At 49.8% G+C, this 18,661-nt stretch overlaps 1 protein-coding gene across 1 annotated transcript in view; it reads right to left on the bottom strand.

Annotated features, from left to right (window-relative positions):
- Positions 1–543: 543 nt before the first annotated feature.
- The window catches only part of GPATCH2L (G-patch domain containing 2 like), a 177,855-nt gene continuing 159,737 nt past the window's right edge, over positions 544–18,661 (bottom strand). The window contains exons 7-8 of the mRNA XM_086939455.1: positions 1,211–1,239; positions 544–893 (exon numbers count right to left, since the gene is read on the bottom strand). Of these exons, the coding sequence (XP_086795581.1) occupies positions 693–893; positions 1,211–1,239 (230 nt within the window). The 3' untranslated portion in view covers positions 544–692. The remainder of the gene's footprint in view (positions 894–1,210; positions 1,240–18,661) is intronic.

Here is an 18,661-nt window from a genome sequence, read left to right as displayed (position 1 = left end):
AATGAAAAAGCACTAGTTATCCCCCAATTCCACTGCTGAAGCAGGCAGCAGTACTGAAGCAAAGCCCCGACTTCACTGCTCAAGCAGTGACAGCAATACTGAAGGAGTGAGTCAAACATTGAATCAGTAAAAGCAATACTAAAGGCATGATTGCGTTTTTGAAGCAGCGAGACTTGCTGAAGCTGTGCTTCCACAGGGGAAGAAGTCACGCGTCCATTCCTGAAGCACTGACAGCAATAATGAAGCCATGATCTTAATTTATAAATTTCACGAACCCTGGACCTATTGGACATATTCAACTGGAGCAGGAACTTCTTTCCCAATTAAACAATAGTCAAAAAATGTTACAAAAGATACAGCCATGCTCCACTGCCATTGAGGTGACGGTGCAGTCAGTGCATTGACAACACCATGGCAGACTCGGACTGAAGAGGCAAGGTCATCCTTAGGATCATGCTACCATCTCCGCCTCAGTGGAGCGATCAGTAATACTATTGATTGTAGGCCTGACTGTGATCCCTTGGCAGACATGGGTGGCTCATGATTTGGTTCTCAGTTTGTGAGGATGGTCCGGAAAGTGCATGCACCAACATGCACCGCGCTCGGAGCGCTAAAAAAGTGGTGGCCATCCACCACAAAAACCAACAGTGAGATCCTTGATAATGAAGAGGAGACATGATGCTCTGTTGTCCTCACTGCTCATGCCTCGCTGCCCCTCTGGCTTGGCCCTTGTCCTTTCTCCTGGGGCATCTTAAAGAAGTGTGGCATGGTGCCAGAGGGAGGCTTCCCAGCTGCCCCTGGGATTTGTCTGCTTGGTGTCTCTGGGTGTAGAGTCCTTGGAGCCGTGGTTCCTGGGTGCATCTGGTCAAGGCAGGCCATCTGCGGCAATAAACCTGTAGGGACAAGAAATAAGAGAAGAGCACTTAAAACTGCAAAGCTGTAAAACCAACACCAATTGGAGACAGATTGGCCTGTAGAAGTGGGCACAAGAGCAAATACAAACAGGCCTGTGTGCACAGCAAACGGCATATAGAGCTGCGTAGAAAGAGCAGCGAACAGACAAGGAACTGCGAATATGGTTGTTCTGAAAACTATACAGAGCAAATAGAGTACAGGCTAAACTATGTGCAAAGCACTGCGTAGCGAGACGTGCATAGTGCTGCTTAGAGAACTGTGCGCAAAGACAGCTGGTCATAAAAAGCGGACTTACAATGGAAAACTGTGTACAAAGAGCCATTCCTAAAGAGAGCAGAGAGAAGATAATAGTCAAGAAGCCAAGTGGAGAGAACAATTTAGAAAGTCACAAACACAAAAACTGTGGTGATGGCGGGGAAGAAGCCTGGCTACTGTGCAATGAGATTGGTCTGGCAACTGTCCAAATACATTGCGAGAACATCATGATGGTAATATGTGCTTTGAGGTTCAAATGCGCTTGGTGCACTACCTCTATGCTCTCAGATGGCATAGAGAGCAGATAACACTGTCCAATTTTTCCTGCACTGACTGTTTTTTCTGAGTGGTATATAAAATAATGCAATGTATGATTCATTGTACACATTATTTACTAAATCTCAAGGCAATATTTTAGCAAAGAGCAAGGTAACAGTGACTGTAGAAAGGGGTAAAGCTTTGATTATTATTTTCTTATTCCTTGCTTTAATCCCCCTTTGCCAGAATCGGATACTTCGTTATTACTGTTTGTTAAAACACCTCTCTGAAACACTTTTCCCGAGCGACCCCTTGAAAATCCAAGTCAAGCTAATGAAAGCAGAAATGCAACTGCTCAAGGGACCTAAAAAAAGCTATGATCCCCGCTTATAAATAAGCAAATGATCATCTAATATTGACAGGGAAATTAAGAAGAACCTGGCACTTTATCTGATCACCTCCCTTCCACTTCCTCCTAAAGGTTTGCGAGTGGCGGTTCATTAAAGAATGATGGCAGGCCCATGTTAATTGGAAAGCACAACAAGACTAGTTATAATGAATACTATAGCCATCCCATAAACAATATGATAAAAACCTTAACTGCCCTTGGGAACAAAAATATGGACATACAAATTGACACATTCAAAAATAATGCTGGTTTCATAATGTGCTAGAATGGAATAAGTCCACTTATTTATTTCAAAACTATGCAATCCAGTCTAGCCTAATTAAGTAGCAGGTGGCTGGATAACAGCCTGGATAGCTGATGGTTACTAGCTAAAGTACTCTAGATTATGGTAGGGGGCAGTTCTAAGACTGCATATTCAACCAGCTCGTCAAAAAGGAAGCCTGAGACACCAACTCTGATAATCAGGCACCGCATTCATTTACTGAGACACCCCCTTCGCACTATCACCAGGACCAAGTAACCTTTCCCCAACTCATCGACGCCAGAAACACAACTATAGACAACAATGGTAAATGGGCCAAACGGATGAGAACGGACTCCATGACAAACCTGTAGCAGTAAAAGGAACTCCAGGAAGAAAAAATTCATTAAAAAATAAAAAGTCTTCTTTTTTTTATAAACTAGACTCGCCAGAAACTTCTGCTAACACCACAGGTATCTATGAGCTATTTGACAATGCAGTTTATAGTGTCATGTGTCTTTTGTCAGACAGGAAGTTATTAAGCTGAGAAAAGATTGATAGTCTGATGGTCATTCATGAACCCAGTTGAGGAGCACATTTACTTAAACATGGGTTAGAGCAAGGAAGGTCTCAAGCTATACGAACACGGGTGACCTTAAAGTCACTAGAGGAACTGTCCTCTCAGGTAAATAGGAACTAATTCTGTCCCAACCCGGATTGGTTTTTAGGTTTTGACTGGCCATGCGCATGTGCCAAAAAACCTCTTGAGTTGTGTGTGTGGCTTTGGGTCGGCCCTCGTCATTGATTGGCTGGCTCCGTAAACGGAGCCTTGCCATTGGACGAGGGGCCTGTCCGTCAATGCCGGACCAGACACGGGGGCGTTCCCGAGATTCTTTGGCTTTTGCCGACGTCACGCGACGCCGGGAACGCCCCCGTGTCTGGTCCGGCATTGCCGGCACTTCTGCGTCTCTCCTGCCCCGTGACTGGCCGGCCGGCCAATCCTAGCGCGGCCGGCCGGAAGTGCCCGCCCCCCGCAGCTCGGGGGAAGAAGGACAGGGAGGCCGAAATGCCAAGGACCGGTCAAACCGAGTAGGAGGTATTGGTAAACAATACCACAGTTTTCAAACGCTTACTGCGCACACTAACATTAACTGGCGAGCAATTCAACCAAACTGTGAAAAATGTGCAAGAGCTAAATTATTGTTATTCACACCAAATGGCAGCCCCCGCTACAGTCAAAGAATGCTATCACTGTGAACAGCCCGAGATGCCGAGGACCGGTCAAACCGAGTAGGAGGTATTGGTAAACAATACCACAGTTTTCAAACGCTTACTGCGCACACTAACATTAACTGGCGAGCAATTCAACCAAACTGTGAAAAATGTGCAAGAGCTAAATTATTGTTATTCACACCAAATGGCAGCCCCCGCTACAGTCAAAGAATGCTATCACTGAACAGCCCGAGGTGTGGGACAGCAAGATGCAACAAGAGTCTCGACAATCTGGCAGTGATTTCCCGAAAGCCTCCGCAAATGATTAAAAAAACAACACACATGAAAAGTTGATGGTTTAACCAGCTGCAGAGCACGAAGTAGCGGCCCGGCTGCCCTTCAGGCTCAAATTGCCCCCTTGAGGTAGGCGTGCGGAGCATTTGCGGCGGGAAAAGGGTGCCTCTCCATCCAATTTTCCGACAGGGAAAGGTGATCACAGATGAGGTCCGCCGGTGTAGCTATTAATTGTGCAGTGGGTGCAGTTGCACCGGGACCTCGTGAGGACCAATCAAAGCTGCACTCTACTATCCGACCGGGGGATAGGGGCCCCATTATCCTTGCACTCGGGTCGAGAACGCCACTGATCAGACCCCCCCCCCCCCGCCCCTCTCCTCGCCAACGAGCCACATTTGAATTCTCAGGGGCGCCTGGTCCGCCTTCGCACCGTAACCCCACCCCCTTCCAAACCCGCCACCTTATCTCTATCCCACTACGAAAAGGAGGGCAAACCCAAATTCTCTTCCACATTTCCCTCCACCAGGAAACGGAGGTCAGCCCTTTTCCCCTCGCTCGCCAAGCCACATTCTCGTTTTCCCTGAAAAAAAAATCTATTTAGCATGTGGTCAGAATTAAAACAAGAAGCTAATACAGACTGAGACGGCTCTGTAATACACACCCACCCCCTCTCCTTAAATTACTGGAAGTTCTATTAGTGGCTAAACACAAGCATTCAAAGTCCAGGAACTAACTACTTAGGGTCCACGTAAACCGCGAGCACAGCCCTCTGAGGCGCTGAATGTATTATACGAGTACAGGGAGGACGCTTCTTTGTCTTACTTTTTTTGTGCGCGTTTTGCAGGAAAATACGACAGTGCTCTTGACAACTGGAGCTTTTAATTGGGTCGTGCCTTTGCCTTTTTTAAACAGAACAGTATCACTGTTTTAGCAGGGAGACGCTCAGAGATTAGACGGTGACACCTTTGTATACAAAATGTCTCAATCCATCCATCCACCCCTATTCCCTGCACATTACTACCTAAATACATTAACTCGTCTTTTTGAATATCTGTTAAAATCCGTCTATCATTCATCCATCCGAACAGCCATTAATCCAGTCATCCATTACTTTAAATCTGCGGAGCCATCCATCCATTGCCATCCATCCATGCACAGAAGATGTATTCATCCATTCATTTTGATGTCGTAACTTCACGAATGCGACCGCACAGTACCTGCATGATGTAATCCGTGTTAGTTTCACAGGAGTTTGCCGCAGCCCATTGTCAGACGGCCCTTCACTTCGGAGTATTAAACGCAGCCGTGTAAACGATTAAAAGGCAAAAAAAAAAACAGTTTCTCCCGTGTTTGATGGAGTCGTCGATGGTAGAAAATAGAATGCAACCTTTCAACTTTTATTACAGGTTCCTCATAATCCTTATGGGGCAGGCTCCAGGCTTGTGTCAAATAGACGGATACAATCTGTAGACAAATCGGACATCTGACCCTCTTGCGGGCACTTCCAAACGCACAATCCAAATTTATCCACAAATCAAAAAGGTCCCCTGCCCGAGAGGTCAACTTGGTCCGAGCCACCTGTAGCTTCGCGCTCGGAGACTGCAGCCTGCCTCTTGCGCGGGACTGCAGCGCTGGACAGCTCAGTGGTCAGCTGAGTGCCCAAGGCGCCGGGCAGCACAGTGGACAGCTGAGTGTGCTAGGGCAGAGTTCAGGGGGTAGCACTGGACGTCACAGGGGTCATCTGAATGTGCAAGGTCAGAGTTCAAGGGGTAGCAATGGGCAGCACAGGGGCCGGTTGAGTGTGTCTGGTTCAGAATCTGCTGCCCTATCCTTGCGCCGCTGTCCGCGGTGGACTGAGTGTGCTGAAACGGAGGCTGGGCGCCCTGCTCGCTCTCCCTTCCCGCTGCTCTGATGTGCCGGGGAGTGGGAGGGGAGGAGGGGACAGCTGCTCGGGTGTCTGTTCTGGCCCTTACCTCTCTGCTGGTTACGCGCCCCTCGCCGCCATCTTGGGCCTTACTGCCCCCGTGTTTCCAGGTTCTAGGCGGCTGTATTCCTGTGTCGGTCCTCCAGTGGCGTCTAGACCTTCCGCCGGCTATTTACCCCGAAATCGGGACTTTTCAGGCAATTCCTAACGTCTGCTTCAGATCATCTCTCCGGAGCGGAGATGTGAGTCTTTACCGGCCATGCTGTTGGCAACGCCACCCCCAGACGTAATGCAGCTAACACAAATGTAACGTGTGAAACTGCAGACTGTTATGTTCAGCCAGGATTTTAGGACTGTTACTCTGCACTGTGAAATACTTTTTTTCGCATCAGAGTGGAGCTTCAGAGTGCAGAGTGGAGCTTCAGAGTGGAGATTCAGAGTGGAGATTCAGAGTGGAGATTCAGAGTGGAGAGTGGAGCTTCAGAGTGGAGATTCAGAGTGGAGAGTGGAGCTTCAGAGTGGAGCTTCAGAGTGGAGCTTCAGAGTGGAGCTTCAGAGTGGAGCTTCAGAGTGGAGCTTCAGAGTGGAGCTTCAGAGTGGAGATTCAGAGTGGAGAGTGGAGCTTCAGAGTGGAGAGTGGAGCTTCAGAGTGGAGAGTGGAGCTTCAGAGTGGAGAGTGGAGCTTCAGAGTGGAGAGTGGAGCTTCAGAGTGCAGAGTGGAGCTTCAGAGTGCAGAGTGGAGCTTCAGAGTGCAGAGTGAAGCTTCAGAGTGCAGAGTGAAGCTTCAGAGTGAAGCTTCAGAGTGCAGAGTGGAGATTCAGAGTGCAGAGTGGAGATTCAGAGTGCAGAGTGGAGCTTCAGAGTGCAGATTCAGAGTGGAGCTTCAGAGTGCAGATTCAGAGTGGAGCTTCAGAGTGCAGATTCAGAGTGGAGCTTCAGAGTGCAGATTCAGAGTGGAGCTTCAGAGTGCAGATTCAGAGTGGAGCTTCAGAGTGCAGATTCAGAGTGGAGCTTCAGAGTGCATAGTGGAGCTTCAGAGTGCAGATTCAGAGTGGAGCTTCAGAGTGCAGAGTGGAGCTTCAGAGTGCAGATTCAGAGTGCAGATTCAGAGTGGAGCTTCAGAGTGCAGAGTGGAGCTTCAGAGTGCAGAGTGGAGCTTCAGAGTGCAGATTCAGAGTGGAGCTTCAGAGTGCAGAGTGGAGCTTCAGAGTGCAGATTCAGAGTGGAGCTTCAGAGTGCAGAGTGGAGCTTCAGAGTGCAGAGTGGAGCTTCAGAGTGGAGATTCAGAGTGGAGCTTCAGAGTGGAGCTTCAGAGTGGAGAGTGGAGCTTCAGAGTGGAGAGTGGAGCTTCAGAGTGGAGAGTGGAGCTTCAGAGTGCAGAGTGGAGCTTCAGAGTGCAGAGTGGAGCTTCAGAGTGCAGAGTGGAGCTTCAGAGTGCAGAGTGGAGCTTCAGAGTGCAGATTCAGAGTGGAGCTTCAGAGTGCAGAGTGGAGCTTCAGAGTGCAGATTCAGAGTGGAGCTTCAGAGTGCAGAGTGGAGCTTCAGAGTGCAGATTCAGAGTGGAGCTTCAGAGTGCAGAGTGGAGCTTCAGAGTGCAGATTCAGAGTGGAGCTTCAGAGTGCAGAGTGGAGCTTCAGAGTGCAGAGTGGAGCTTCAGAGTGCAGAGTGGAGCTTCAGAGTGCAGAGTGGAGCTTCAGAGTGCAGAGTGGAGCTTCAGAGTGCAGAGTGGAGCTTCAGAGTGCAGAGTGGAGCTTCAGAGTGCAGAGTGGAGCTTCAGAGTGCAGAGTGGAGCTTCAGAGTGCAGAGTGGAGCTTCAGAGTGGAGCTTCAGAGTGCAGAGTGGAGCTTCAGAGTGGAGCTTCAGAGTGCAGAGTGGAGCTTCAGAGTGCAGAGTGGAGCTTCAGAGTGGAGCTTCAGAGTGGAGCTTCAGAGTGCAGCTTCAGAGTGCAGCTTCAGAGTGCAGCTTCAGAGTGCAGCTTCAGAGTGCAGCTTCAGAGTGCAGCTTCAGAGTGCAGCTTCAGAGTGCAGCTTCAGAGTGCAGCTTCAGAGTGCAGCTTCAGAGTGCAGCTTCAGAGTGCAGAGTGGAGCTTCAGAGTGCAGAGTGGAGCTTCAGAGTGCAGAGTGGAGCTTCAGAGTGCAGAGTGGAGCTTCAGAGTGTCAAGAGCAATGCCAATAGCTCTAACTTTAACAAAGGCAAAACCATTGCATTGTAAATGCTTGTTTTACAAGAGCCCTCACTTCACATTGTGCGGTCACTCCATAATCTTTGCCCCTGAGGGCAAATTAGAGATGGTGGAATTAGCTGAGAGGGTCAGCGGTTGGATTCTAAAGCAGGTGTATTATATATAAAATCGGTTTAGGCCTTAAAAGATGTGTCTTAAAGTGACTTATGTATGCATCTAGTTGCAGAAACAGGAGGCTAGAACTCCTTACAGAGTCTGTACTGCATGCATGTACGCAGGGATCTCTAGGTAATAGTTAGTGACCAAATTATTTCCTAGTCTAGACTATTCTACATCAATGTTTTACGAAATGTTAAACTATACGTTTTGTGAGCGGAACCTAGGTTTCAGATGAGATTCACAAGCAATGACTGGTCATTTTATTTTCCGTTTTCAAAGGATGGTAGGGAGCGTAATTCAGTCTTCTTCACTGTAAGCTCTGAACTTTTAGAGTAATTCATTGTTAATGTTACTTGGAAAATGAATTTGGTACTTGCATGTTTTCTCTTTGCAGTTTCTGGCATGCAGGAAGCGTATGAATGTGGCACGTGTGAATGTTAACCACAGATTTGTTTTATGTATTGTGTGGATTTCTATAAAACACGTTGACGTATGCCCACTATGTACTATTATTATAATGGTTTCACTCAAATGACTGCATGAATTGTGTGTAATTTTTTTAAATGCTAAATAATTTGAACCGGAGATTTAGTGATGACGGGGGAAATAATTAGTTGAATATATTTTTCTTTTGTACAAAACGTTACAGAGGGAGATGGCGGAAAAAATGTCATTCAGTCCAGGTGAAGACGTTTATCGCAGATTTTAAATAAGAGTGCATTTGTGTTTGTGGTGCTATCCATCATTTCTCACACAGGCTCGCTTTGCCCGTCTCCAGTTGAGGACTACAGCCCAGCCAAAGTTTTTTCTGCGATGAAAAGAAGTGTTAAGACAGCAGCAGGCTGCGCTATTGGCGGATGCGGCGTCTCCTAATGGTTAATTCATACATTGAATACATACATACACTTGCTGGGAGCGTCTGTCGAGATGTTTAGATAGTGCATATATTGCCATGGTATAATGATGGAGGGCTGATACATATGCATGCAGAGGGGGACACAGATAGCATCATCCGCCACTGGACAACATCCAGCGCTCTACATGGGCTCCTCAACGGATTCTCCATTCATCTGAAAGTCACTTCTAGGTGATGGCTAGAGAGGATAAAAGAAAGCGCCTTCGCTGCTGGGACATCTTCACGGCCCGGCAGATATCAGCCAGAAACAGGCATCGCTAGTGCTAGGTCTCAAGGGCGGAGACTGCACCGAATCAGAGGCCCTGCAATAGCCTGTCATCCCGAGCTCTGCAGGGGCTGAAGGGGAAGAGCACAAGGGTACGGACCTAGGGCAGAAGAAATCTTGACACAGGCATGTGGATACAAGACGTCACCACCACTGCCCGACATGTCCTCAACCGGAGAAAGAAGTAAAGAATTAAAGGTACAAACACATTTTTTGACCTTCAGGACTCCACACTCCTCATTTGTCTGCCAGTGGCGGCTGGCATCTACTTTTAACCAGCATGTGAAGAGTGCCCTCATTGGTAGGAGCAGCCTCTGTCTGTGCTCCCAAGGACACTGGATGCTTGCACTTGCTCTCAACCTAGCTCAATGGCGTAGTAAGGGGGAGAGGTCCGCCCGGGCGACACAAGTTTTGGAGGCCTTCACCCCCCGTTCTTACCTGCGGCAACGCCAGCACCACCGTAGGAATCGCCAGCACCCCCGTTCCTCTCTTACATATGACCACAGGCAACTAGTCAAGCTAAGCCACTGACCTAGATAGCTTAAGACAGCTGGGTTGAGAGCTTTAACGTGTCCATGTCTGGTTGGCCGTCGCAAGATGGCTGGCCAAAAAGATATGCGCACTTTGAACAAGTGCAAAGGCAGCCCTCTGCCCACCAATCTTCCTGCTGTCGCTTAGCAGGCCCTTGCCCCGTCCAGATGATGGGTTCAGGACAGGACAATGAAAAATAAAATGGCAAGAATTACCATTTTATTTTTCATCTCTGGGCTTTGTGGGGCATGTAAGTGGGGCGACGATCCTCAGCTCCATTGGAGGGGCCGCCCGTGTTGTCTGCACTACCATGCAGAAACGCTGTTGTCAATATATGTCGATCAAATGACGCCAAAGAAGGTGGAAGCCATGGTAATGAGGAAACCATATTAAAAATAGTCAAGTTTGTTAAAACTCTCGTATAAATGTCTTTCGCTGAACTGAGTCTCCCAGCAAAGAACAATCAAGAAAAGCTCCACTTTTTCATTTTATTTATCCTTTTGCTATCAAAAAAGTACTCCCTGTGGTGAAATTTTAAACTTAAAACACACTGATCTTTTACAGCAATTCAAAATCTTCAAGAGTACAGGTTCCGTTGCAGCAGTGGGTCCTACGCTATGTAGAGGCACACGAAAAACAAAATTATTTATATGCAGACCATTTTATTTTTCGTCCTGCAGCGGAGTCTTGAGTGGGGCCACAGCACTGCAGTAGGGGAGGAGGAGTGGTGGGCCCTGCTGTCAGTGCGCATGACGGTTTGGCCAGCCATCTCAGGCCGGCCAAACCGTCATGCGAACAGACATGGGTGGCGAGATCAGCAGACATAGGCCCCCAGCTCCTGATGAAACGCAAAACAAGTGCGTACTGCCATATCCCTATGCTGCTCTCATGGTGAGAGCAGCAACTGGATTGGCCGCATGGGAAGCTGGGAGCTTCAGCCTGTGCCGAGAGGAGGAGAAGACCGGCGAGCTGAAGACCAGCAGGTAGGTTTTTAAAAATGATGATCTCAGACCTCCCACCGCACCCGCTGCTGCCCCCACACATTTCCATGATGCCAGCCACTACGGTTCCTTGTCCTTGTGTGCCAAACTCCGTGTTCTCACAGAGTTCATGTCAACAACAGTGCATGGTTTGTCTCTTTGGATAGTCAATAGAAAATTAACCTAGAACAAGTTCTAACCAAACATTATTTTAACCCAAAAAAGTAAGTTCATTTTAACGTATATTTTAAAACCATTACTTATATTCTAGCTCCAATGCTACAGTTTAAAGTGTTCGATTTTCATAGTTGTAAACCATACCACAACTCCACACCTGTTTTCTGTTCTTGCCTCGCCGACTACGGGCCACAATGTTACTACCATTGTCCCCACAGGACCGTGCAAACAGTGTCTGCCTGGGCACTTTGAAGTGTCAAATATAGCACTTGGGCCTCGATTACAAGGCCTAGGAGTAACAGGCGCTATTTATCATACCCATTTATTACTAATACTCAGAGGTTTGACTTTTAAACAAATAGTATCGGTTACGATTTTACCCCAATGCCAGTGGCAATAAAGATTTCTGCACCAAAATCTGCATGTGCTGGTATTTACCGGGACTCTTCATCTGAGAGGGATTGGAAAACTCCGACCCACCCGTAACTAAGAGACCCTTGCAAACATGAATTGGGTGGGGGCAGCAAATTAGCCAGGGACTCATAGTCGAGGGCCTAGAGAGAGTTCTAAACAAAGTCCCTAACTCCTGTTAAATCACGGTTCACTTACCTTCCATGCATTAATTTCCATTACCGAACGCTCTACACAATTGGGGTCTGCCATTAATGATAGAGAAATTCTCACGTTTCCAGTATAATCATCATTGAGACTTTCTTCTACACTGCAGTCAATGCAAAAAACAGAAACAAGCAGAGGAGTGGAGATTGTGCCTTATCAATCAATCAAGACATTTGTAGAGCGCACTACTTACCCGGAGGGTCTCAAGGCGCTTGGGCGGGGGGGGGGGGGGGGGGGGAGTGCTGCTACTACTCGAACAGCCAGGTCTTGAGCTTCTTCCTGAAGGAGAGGTGGTCTTGGGTCAGGCGCAGGTCGGGAGGGAGGGAGTTCCAGGTCTTGGCAGCCAGGTAGGAGAAGGACCTTCCTCCTGTTGTCGTTCTTCGGATGCGGGGGACGGCGGCGAGGGCGTGACTGGCTGATCGGAGATGGCGCTTGGGAGCGTAGAAGTTGATGCGGTTGCTGAGGTAGCTCGGGCCTTGATCGTGTAGGGCTTTGTGTGCGTGGGTGAGGAGACGGAAGGTGATTCTTTTGTTGACGGGGAGCCAATGCAGGTTTCTCAGATGTCCGGAGATGTGGCTGTGTCGTGGGATGTCGAGGATGAGTCTGGCTGAGGTGTTCTGGATCCACTGGAGTCTCTTCTGGAGCTTGGCGGTGGTTCCGGCGTAGAGGGCGTTGCCGTAGTCCAGTCGGCTGGTGACGAGGGCCTGGGTGACCGTCTTCCTGGTCTCGGTGGGGATCCACCGGAAGATCTTCCGTAGCATGCGCAGGATGTTGAAGCACGACGAGGAGACGGCGTTGACTTGTCTGGTCATGGAGAGGGAGGAGTCCAGGATGATGCCCAGGTTGCGTGCGTGGTCTGTCGGTTTGGGTGCGGTGCCCAGGGCGGGGGGCCACCAGGAGTCGTCCCAGGCGAAGGGCGAGGAGCCCAGGATGAGGACTTCCGTCTTGTCTGAATTCAGTTTCAGGCGGCTGGTCGTCATCCACTCGGCTACGTTTTTCATCCCTTCGTGAAGGTCGGCTCTGGCGGCGGCGGGGTCGTTGGTCAGGGAGAGGATCAGCTGGGTGTCGTCAGCGTAGATGATGTTGAGGTTGTGTTGGCGTGCGATGTCCGCGAGGGGGCTCATGTAGACGTTGAAGAGGGTGGGGCTCAGCGAGGATCCTTGAGGGACGCCGCAGATGACTTCGGTGGCCTCTGACTTGTACGGTGGTAGACGGACTCTGTGTTCTTCCGTCGAGGAAGGAGATGATCCATTCCAGTGCCTTCTCCTGGATTCCGACGTTGCTGAGGCACTGCACTAGGGTGCGGTGGCAGACAGTGTCGAATGCCGCGGAGAGGCCTAGGAGGATGAGGGCCGCTGTTTCCCCGTTGTCCATCAGGGCTCGGATGTCATCGGTGGCAGCGATGAGGGCGGTCTCGGTACTGTGGTTGGCTCGGAAGCCCGACTGTGAGCGGTAGAGGGATCCATTTGTCTCGAGGAAGGCGGCCAGCTGTTTGTTGACGGTCTTCTCGATGACTTTGGCTGGAAACGGGAGGAGCGAGATGGGGCAGTAATTCTGGAGTTCGGTGGGGTCCGCTGTAGGTTTCTTGAGTAGGGCGCTGAGTTCGGCATGCTTCCAGCTCTCCGGGAAGGTGGCAGTGTCGAAGGAGGTGTTGATGATGTCCCGCAGGTGGGGTGCGATGACAGTGTCGGCCTTGTTGAAGACGTGGTGAGGGCAGGGGTCGGTTGGAGATCCGAAGTGGATGGAGTTCATCATGCGGACGGTGTCTTCGGTGCTGATCGGAGTCCAGGCGCGGAGGGTGGTGGTGGGGGGCGGTGGTTCGGTCATGGCGTGCGTCGGTTGAGTGCTGAAGCTGTTGTGTATGTCCGTGATCTTGTTGTGGAAGTAGGAGGCGAGGGAGTTGCAGAGGTCTTGCGATGGGGTGATGTCGTTTCCGGCGTTGGGGTTGGAGAGCTCTTTCACGATGTTGAAGAGTTCCTTGCAGTTGTGTGCGTTGTTGTCGAGCCGGTCCTTGAATGCAGTTTTCTTGGTGGCGCGGATCAGTTGGTGGTGCTTCCGGGTGGCAAGCTTGAGGGTAGTCATGTTGTCCGGTGTTGGTTCCCTTCTCCAGGCTTTCTCGAGGGCTCGGCAGTTCTTCTTGGAGCTCTTGAGTTCGTCGGTGAACCATGGGGCCTTCTTGCTGCCGGGTCTGCTGGGCGGGGTCCTCAGTGGGGCGAGTTCGTCCGCGCAGTTGCTGATCCACTTCGTGAGGTTATGAGTCCTTACCGCCTATTTCAGGAAATACCTTTGGAATAAGAGAGTTCCATTTGACTAGCTACATACAGGAAGCCCCATTTACATTAATTGCTGCCCTAGGTTACGCTGGTAAAGTTCTTTGGACCAAAACACCCCAAACTATTAGTTCGCACTTTAGAGTACGTGACCAACGTAACATTTAACCTTTAAGACTGCTGAGAGTCAGGGACTGTTTTGGCTAAGAAGAGTCAAACAAGGTACAGAGGTTATCACCTCTAGAGTTGGATTACCTCAACAGCCCAGCAAAAGAGGAAAGCTTCTGTAAAAAAATAAAGTAGAAAAAAAGGGTGCAGAGCTAGCCGAAGAGCGAGATGGCCGCTGACTAAGCGAGCTCCTCGCGTACGCCCAAAATATCCTTCAAAACCATCCTTCACTTTGATACGAGACATCTGGAAAAGGCAAGGGAGCCAGGAGAGGTGACGGCGGACCTAGCGACGTGCCATTAAGAAATCCTACAGCTGATCTGGTGCCCCGAATCGGAGAGCGGAGATTTGATGCCTTGGAGACAAAAGCGAAAGTGAATCCACGGGTCACAGTGCGAGGCCGGCCCGAGACGTAGAGCACGCAGCACGGCTGGTCAAGTTGGGCGGGCCCGACTGACTTGTACCCTGGAACACTAGACTGAGTCTGCGACCTCGGGGGGCAGAATACACCATCCCCTATCTGTGAGAGCTGGCCCAGTGAGCTGTGGGGGAAATTTAAAGCACGGCGAGAGGGACCGAATGAAGGCTTGCTGGGTGCGGGCTGAGTTTGCGACCGGTTCCTGGTTCTTGATTCCTTGATTTCCCCCTCCTCCCCCCGTGATGCTGGCGCTGAGACCCCGCGACCCAGATCATGATTAGCGGGCGCACCGGAGGCCACATTGTGTAATCGCTGGGGGCACGTACAGGGAGGAGAAGCGGGGACTGGAACACACGTGAGTGACGAGACAAGATAGGCCGGATGTCGGAGGGCCTCCCCTGTGGGCATACCGGTGGGGAGTGGAGCCTTAATTGTGGATTTTGAAGCAAACCAGCTTCAATACGGGTCACTTGAGGCAGCGACCTTACCAGGTGGAACTCAGACTGCCGGTGAGCACACACACCATCTGAAACGTCTTGGGGCAATCGGAAAGGCCCACTGGGAGTACGTCATATCAACAGCAGGACCACCAGTAGCTGCATCTCACGCTCACCCCTACACTTCCATGTGCTGGACACTACGCAGTCTGAGGTTGCATCTCGGGACAGAAGCGCCCAAGTACCGAAATATTGCACTCTTATGCGGCCACTAGGACTGGGCACCCGAGGTTGCACTGGGGGCCCATTGGTCAAACACATTGGCAGTGACTGAGGAAAAACCAAGGGAATAATAGGGGGACCGTGCTACAGTGCCCTCCACCCCCCCCGCAGAGGAAACTAGAAAAGCACTTGTGAACATGACCTGGGGGTACTGTGGCGAAACATTGGAGGAACTCAAGTGAGTTGAGAAGGTGGTTACGGCATAATGATACTCTGAAGTGCAGCCCTGTTGGTGTACTATGACCTGCGGTGCCGAATACTCAGAGGCACTGTCCTAGTCGAGGCTACGAGTCAGTTAACTTTCTCAATGAAGTATGGGGAAGACGGACCGCACCCAACCGAAAATAAACTTTGACCCAGCTAAGAAACAGCAAGAACAAAGGGCTGATTAACAGTCTGTGTTTCAAAATATGCCGGGTCCTGCAGGAGGATTACAAATGATGACATACAATCCATGTTGAATACAATCCAAGCTGCACTGACCAATAGATGGGAAGATAGACTCCCTGACGTACAGGGTGGACAGGATGTCTGAACGACTTGACAAACACACAGAACGAATTGATATGGCGGAGCGGAGAATATCCGAAGCAGAAGACCCCAGGTGCAACTGGAAGCGAAACAGACGAAGATAGAGAGGAAATTGGCGGCAAAGAAGGAAGATTCAGAAGCCCGGTCTAGGAGAAGCAACATCCGCTTGATGGGAATTTCAGAAATGACAAACACGGGCCCAATGGGACAATAAGTCGAGAGGCTGTTGATAGCCATGCTGGGAAGAGACACCTTCTCTGAGGCGTTTATTGTTGAAGGAGCCCATAGATCGCTAGCGCCGAAACCACCTGCTGGATGCAGACCGCGACGATCATTGCCAAGATCCTGAACTACAGGGACCGTGACGCCACACTTCGAAAAGCCAGAGTACTTGAAAAGCTATCTCACGAAGGAATGGACATATCCCTATACCCGGACTTTATCTCTGCGGTGCAAGAAACGCAGAAGAAATTTACCACTGCAAAGCAGAAACTGAGGGAACTGAATATTCCATACGCCATGCTATACCCGCCAGACTCAAAATCACAGTCGAAGGAAAAACGCGGATATTCAATGAACCATTGGAAGTACAGAAGCTTCTACAGCAAAAAGGCCAGTTGAGCGCAGGGAGGAGATCGCCGAGAGGAGAACATGAGGAACAGTCCACAATGTCTGATGTTGAATGACCTGTACTTAACGGACACATATTGGACGCTCTTGCGATTCCACTACATGCATTGGAAAGCGATCATATCCAGAGGACGACGGACAACTAGGACTCAAATATAGAAAAACACTTGATATGCACCACAAAAGGGGTGGTGATGGACGGAGCATCTGAACCAATAAAATACTCACACCCAGTCAACAGGTCTGGGTTTAATCCATCACCGTTCTTAAGCCCACTCTGCCACCCCAGTTCAGACATGGCCATATGCAAATCATTCAGAAAAGGGGGTGGTGATGAACAGAGTGTCTGAATTAAGCAGACCACTCTTACCCAGTCCAAAGATCAGGGCTTGATCCATCACCGTTATTTAGCTCACTGCACCATCCCAGCTCAGAACCTGGCTATATGCAAATCAGTCTGTCCCTGGCCCAGTGCATCATGGGAACAGGGCAGACTAAACTACCAAGCCAATTCTTCACCAGAAAGGAGACAAGCTTCCGGGGACCGGTTTCTGGCATTTCAGCCGTCGTCGGCCCGGCTTGCTTGAATCCTGATGGTGCAGTGAGCAAGGGACTCATGTCTGAGTATACCCTGCCACAACTATAGTGGCCAAAAACGATTCAGAAAAGGCGGTGGTGATGAACAGAGTGTCTAAATTAAGCAGATCACTCTTACCCAGTCCAAAGATCAGGGCTTGATCCATCACCGTTATTTAGCTCACTGCACCATCCCAGCTCAGAACCTGGCTATATGCAAATCAGTCTGTCCCTGGCCCAGTGCATCATGGGAACAGGGCAGACTAAACTACCAAGCCAATTCTTCACCAGAAAGGAGACAAGCGTGGAAGGGTATACTCAGATGTGAGTCCCTTGCTCATTGCACCATCAGGATTCAAGCAAGCCGGGCCGAAGACGGCTGAAATGCCAGAAACCGGTCCCCGGAAGCTTGTTTCCTTCCCAGTATAAGAATTGGCTTGGTAGTTTGGTCTGCCCTGTTCCCATGATGCACTGGGCCAGGGACAGACTAATTTGCATGTAGCCAGGTTCTGAGCTGGGATGGTGAAGTGAGCTAAAAAACAGTGATGGATCAAGCCCGGATCTGTTGACTGGGTATGAGTGTTCTGTTTAATTCAGATACTCTGTCCATCACCACCCCCTTTTCTGAATTGTTTTGTCCACCATAAGCGTGGAAGGGTATACTCAGATGTGAGTCCCTTGCTCATTGCACCATCAGGATTCAAGCAAGCCGGGCCGAAGACGGCTGAAATGCCAGAAACCAGTCCCCGGAAGCTTGTTTCCTTCCCAGTATAAGAATTGGCTTGGTAGTTTGGTCTGCCCTGTTCCCATGATGCACTGGGCCAGGGACAGACTAATTTGCATGTAGCCAGGTTCTGAGCTGGGATGGTGCAGTGAGCTAAAAAACGGTGATGGATCAAGCCCTGATCTGTTGACTGGGTATGAGTGTTCTGTTTAATTCAGATACTCTGTCCATCAACACCCCATTTTCTGAAGCATATGCAAATCAGTCTGACCCTGTGCCTCATGGGAACAGTCCAGCCCAAACTGCCAAGCCATGCCTTCCCTGGACCGGAAACAATCTTCCGAGGACCGGTTTCTGGCATTTCAGCCGTCTTCAGCCCGGCTTGCTTGAATCCAGTGGCAAAGTGAGCAAGGGACTCACGGCTGAGCATACCCTGCCTACTTATGGCGAACAAAGCGGTACAAAAGGGGGTGGTGATGGACGGAGCATCTGAACCAATCAAATACTCACACCCAGTCAACAGATCTGGGATTAATCCATCACCGTTCTTTAGCCCACTCTGCCACCCCAGTTCAGACATGGCCATATGCAAATCAGTCTGACCCTGTGCCTCATGGGAACAGTCCAGCCCGAACTGCCAAGCCATGCCTTCCCTGGACCGGAAACAAGCTTCCGAGGACCGGTTTCTGGTATTTCAGCCGTCTTCAGCCCAGCTTGCTTGAATCCAGCGGCAAAGTGAGCAAGGGACCCACGTCTGAGCATACCCTGCCAACTTATGGTGAACAAAGTGGTACAAAAGAGGGTGGTGATGGACGGAGCATCTGAACCAATTAAATACTTACACCCAGTCAACAGATCTGGGTTTAATCCATCACCGTTGTTTAGCCCACTCTGCCACCCCAGTTCAGACATGGCCATATGCAAATCAGTCTGACCCTGTGCCTCATGGGAACAGTCCAGCCCAAACTGCCAAGCCATGCCTTCCCTGGACCGGAAACAAGTTTCCGAGGACCGGTTTCTGGCATTTCAGCCGTCTTTTGTATCGCTTGATATGCACAGTCAGATAAGTTGGCAGTAAATATGAACATATTGTAGTTTTATTGTGATATAATATATAGCGATGGCAGTGTGCGATGTTCAAAATGGACCGGCGCCCGCCGCTGTCTAAACGGTTCCCTATACACTAAATAATAATGACGTTAGTTGTTAAAGTGATGTTATGAATGGAAGGCCGTTGTCCCATGTGGTTTAGCCTGCAAGTAACGGAAGGGCAGCTCTGGCCCTTGCGT

The sequence above is a fragment of the Lissotriton vulgaris genome, chromosome 9, assembly GCF_964263255.1.
Source record: "Lissotriton vulgaris chromosome 9, aLisVul1.2, whole genome shotgun sequence".
NCBI classification, from domain to species: domain Eukaryota; kingdom Metazoa; phylum Chordata; class Amphibia; order Caudata; family Salamandridae; genus Lissotriton; species Lissotriton vulgaris.
Note: the sequence above shows the minus strand (reverse complement) of the source record. Positions and strands in the feature narration are given on the sequence as shown.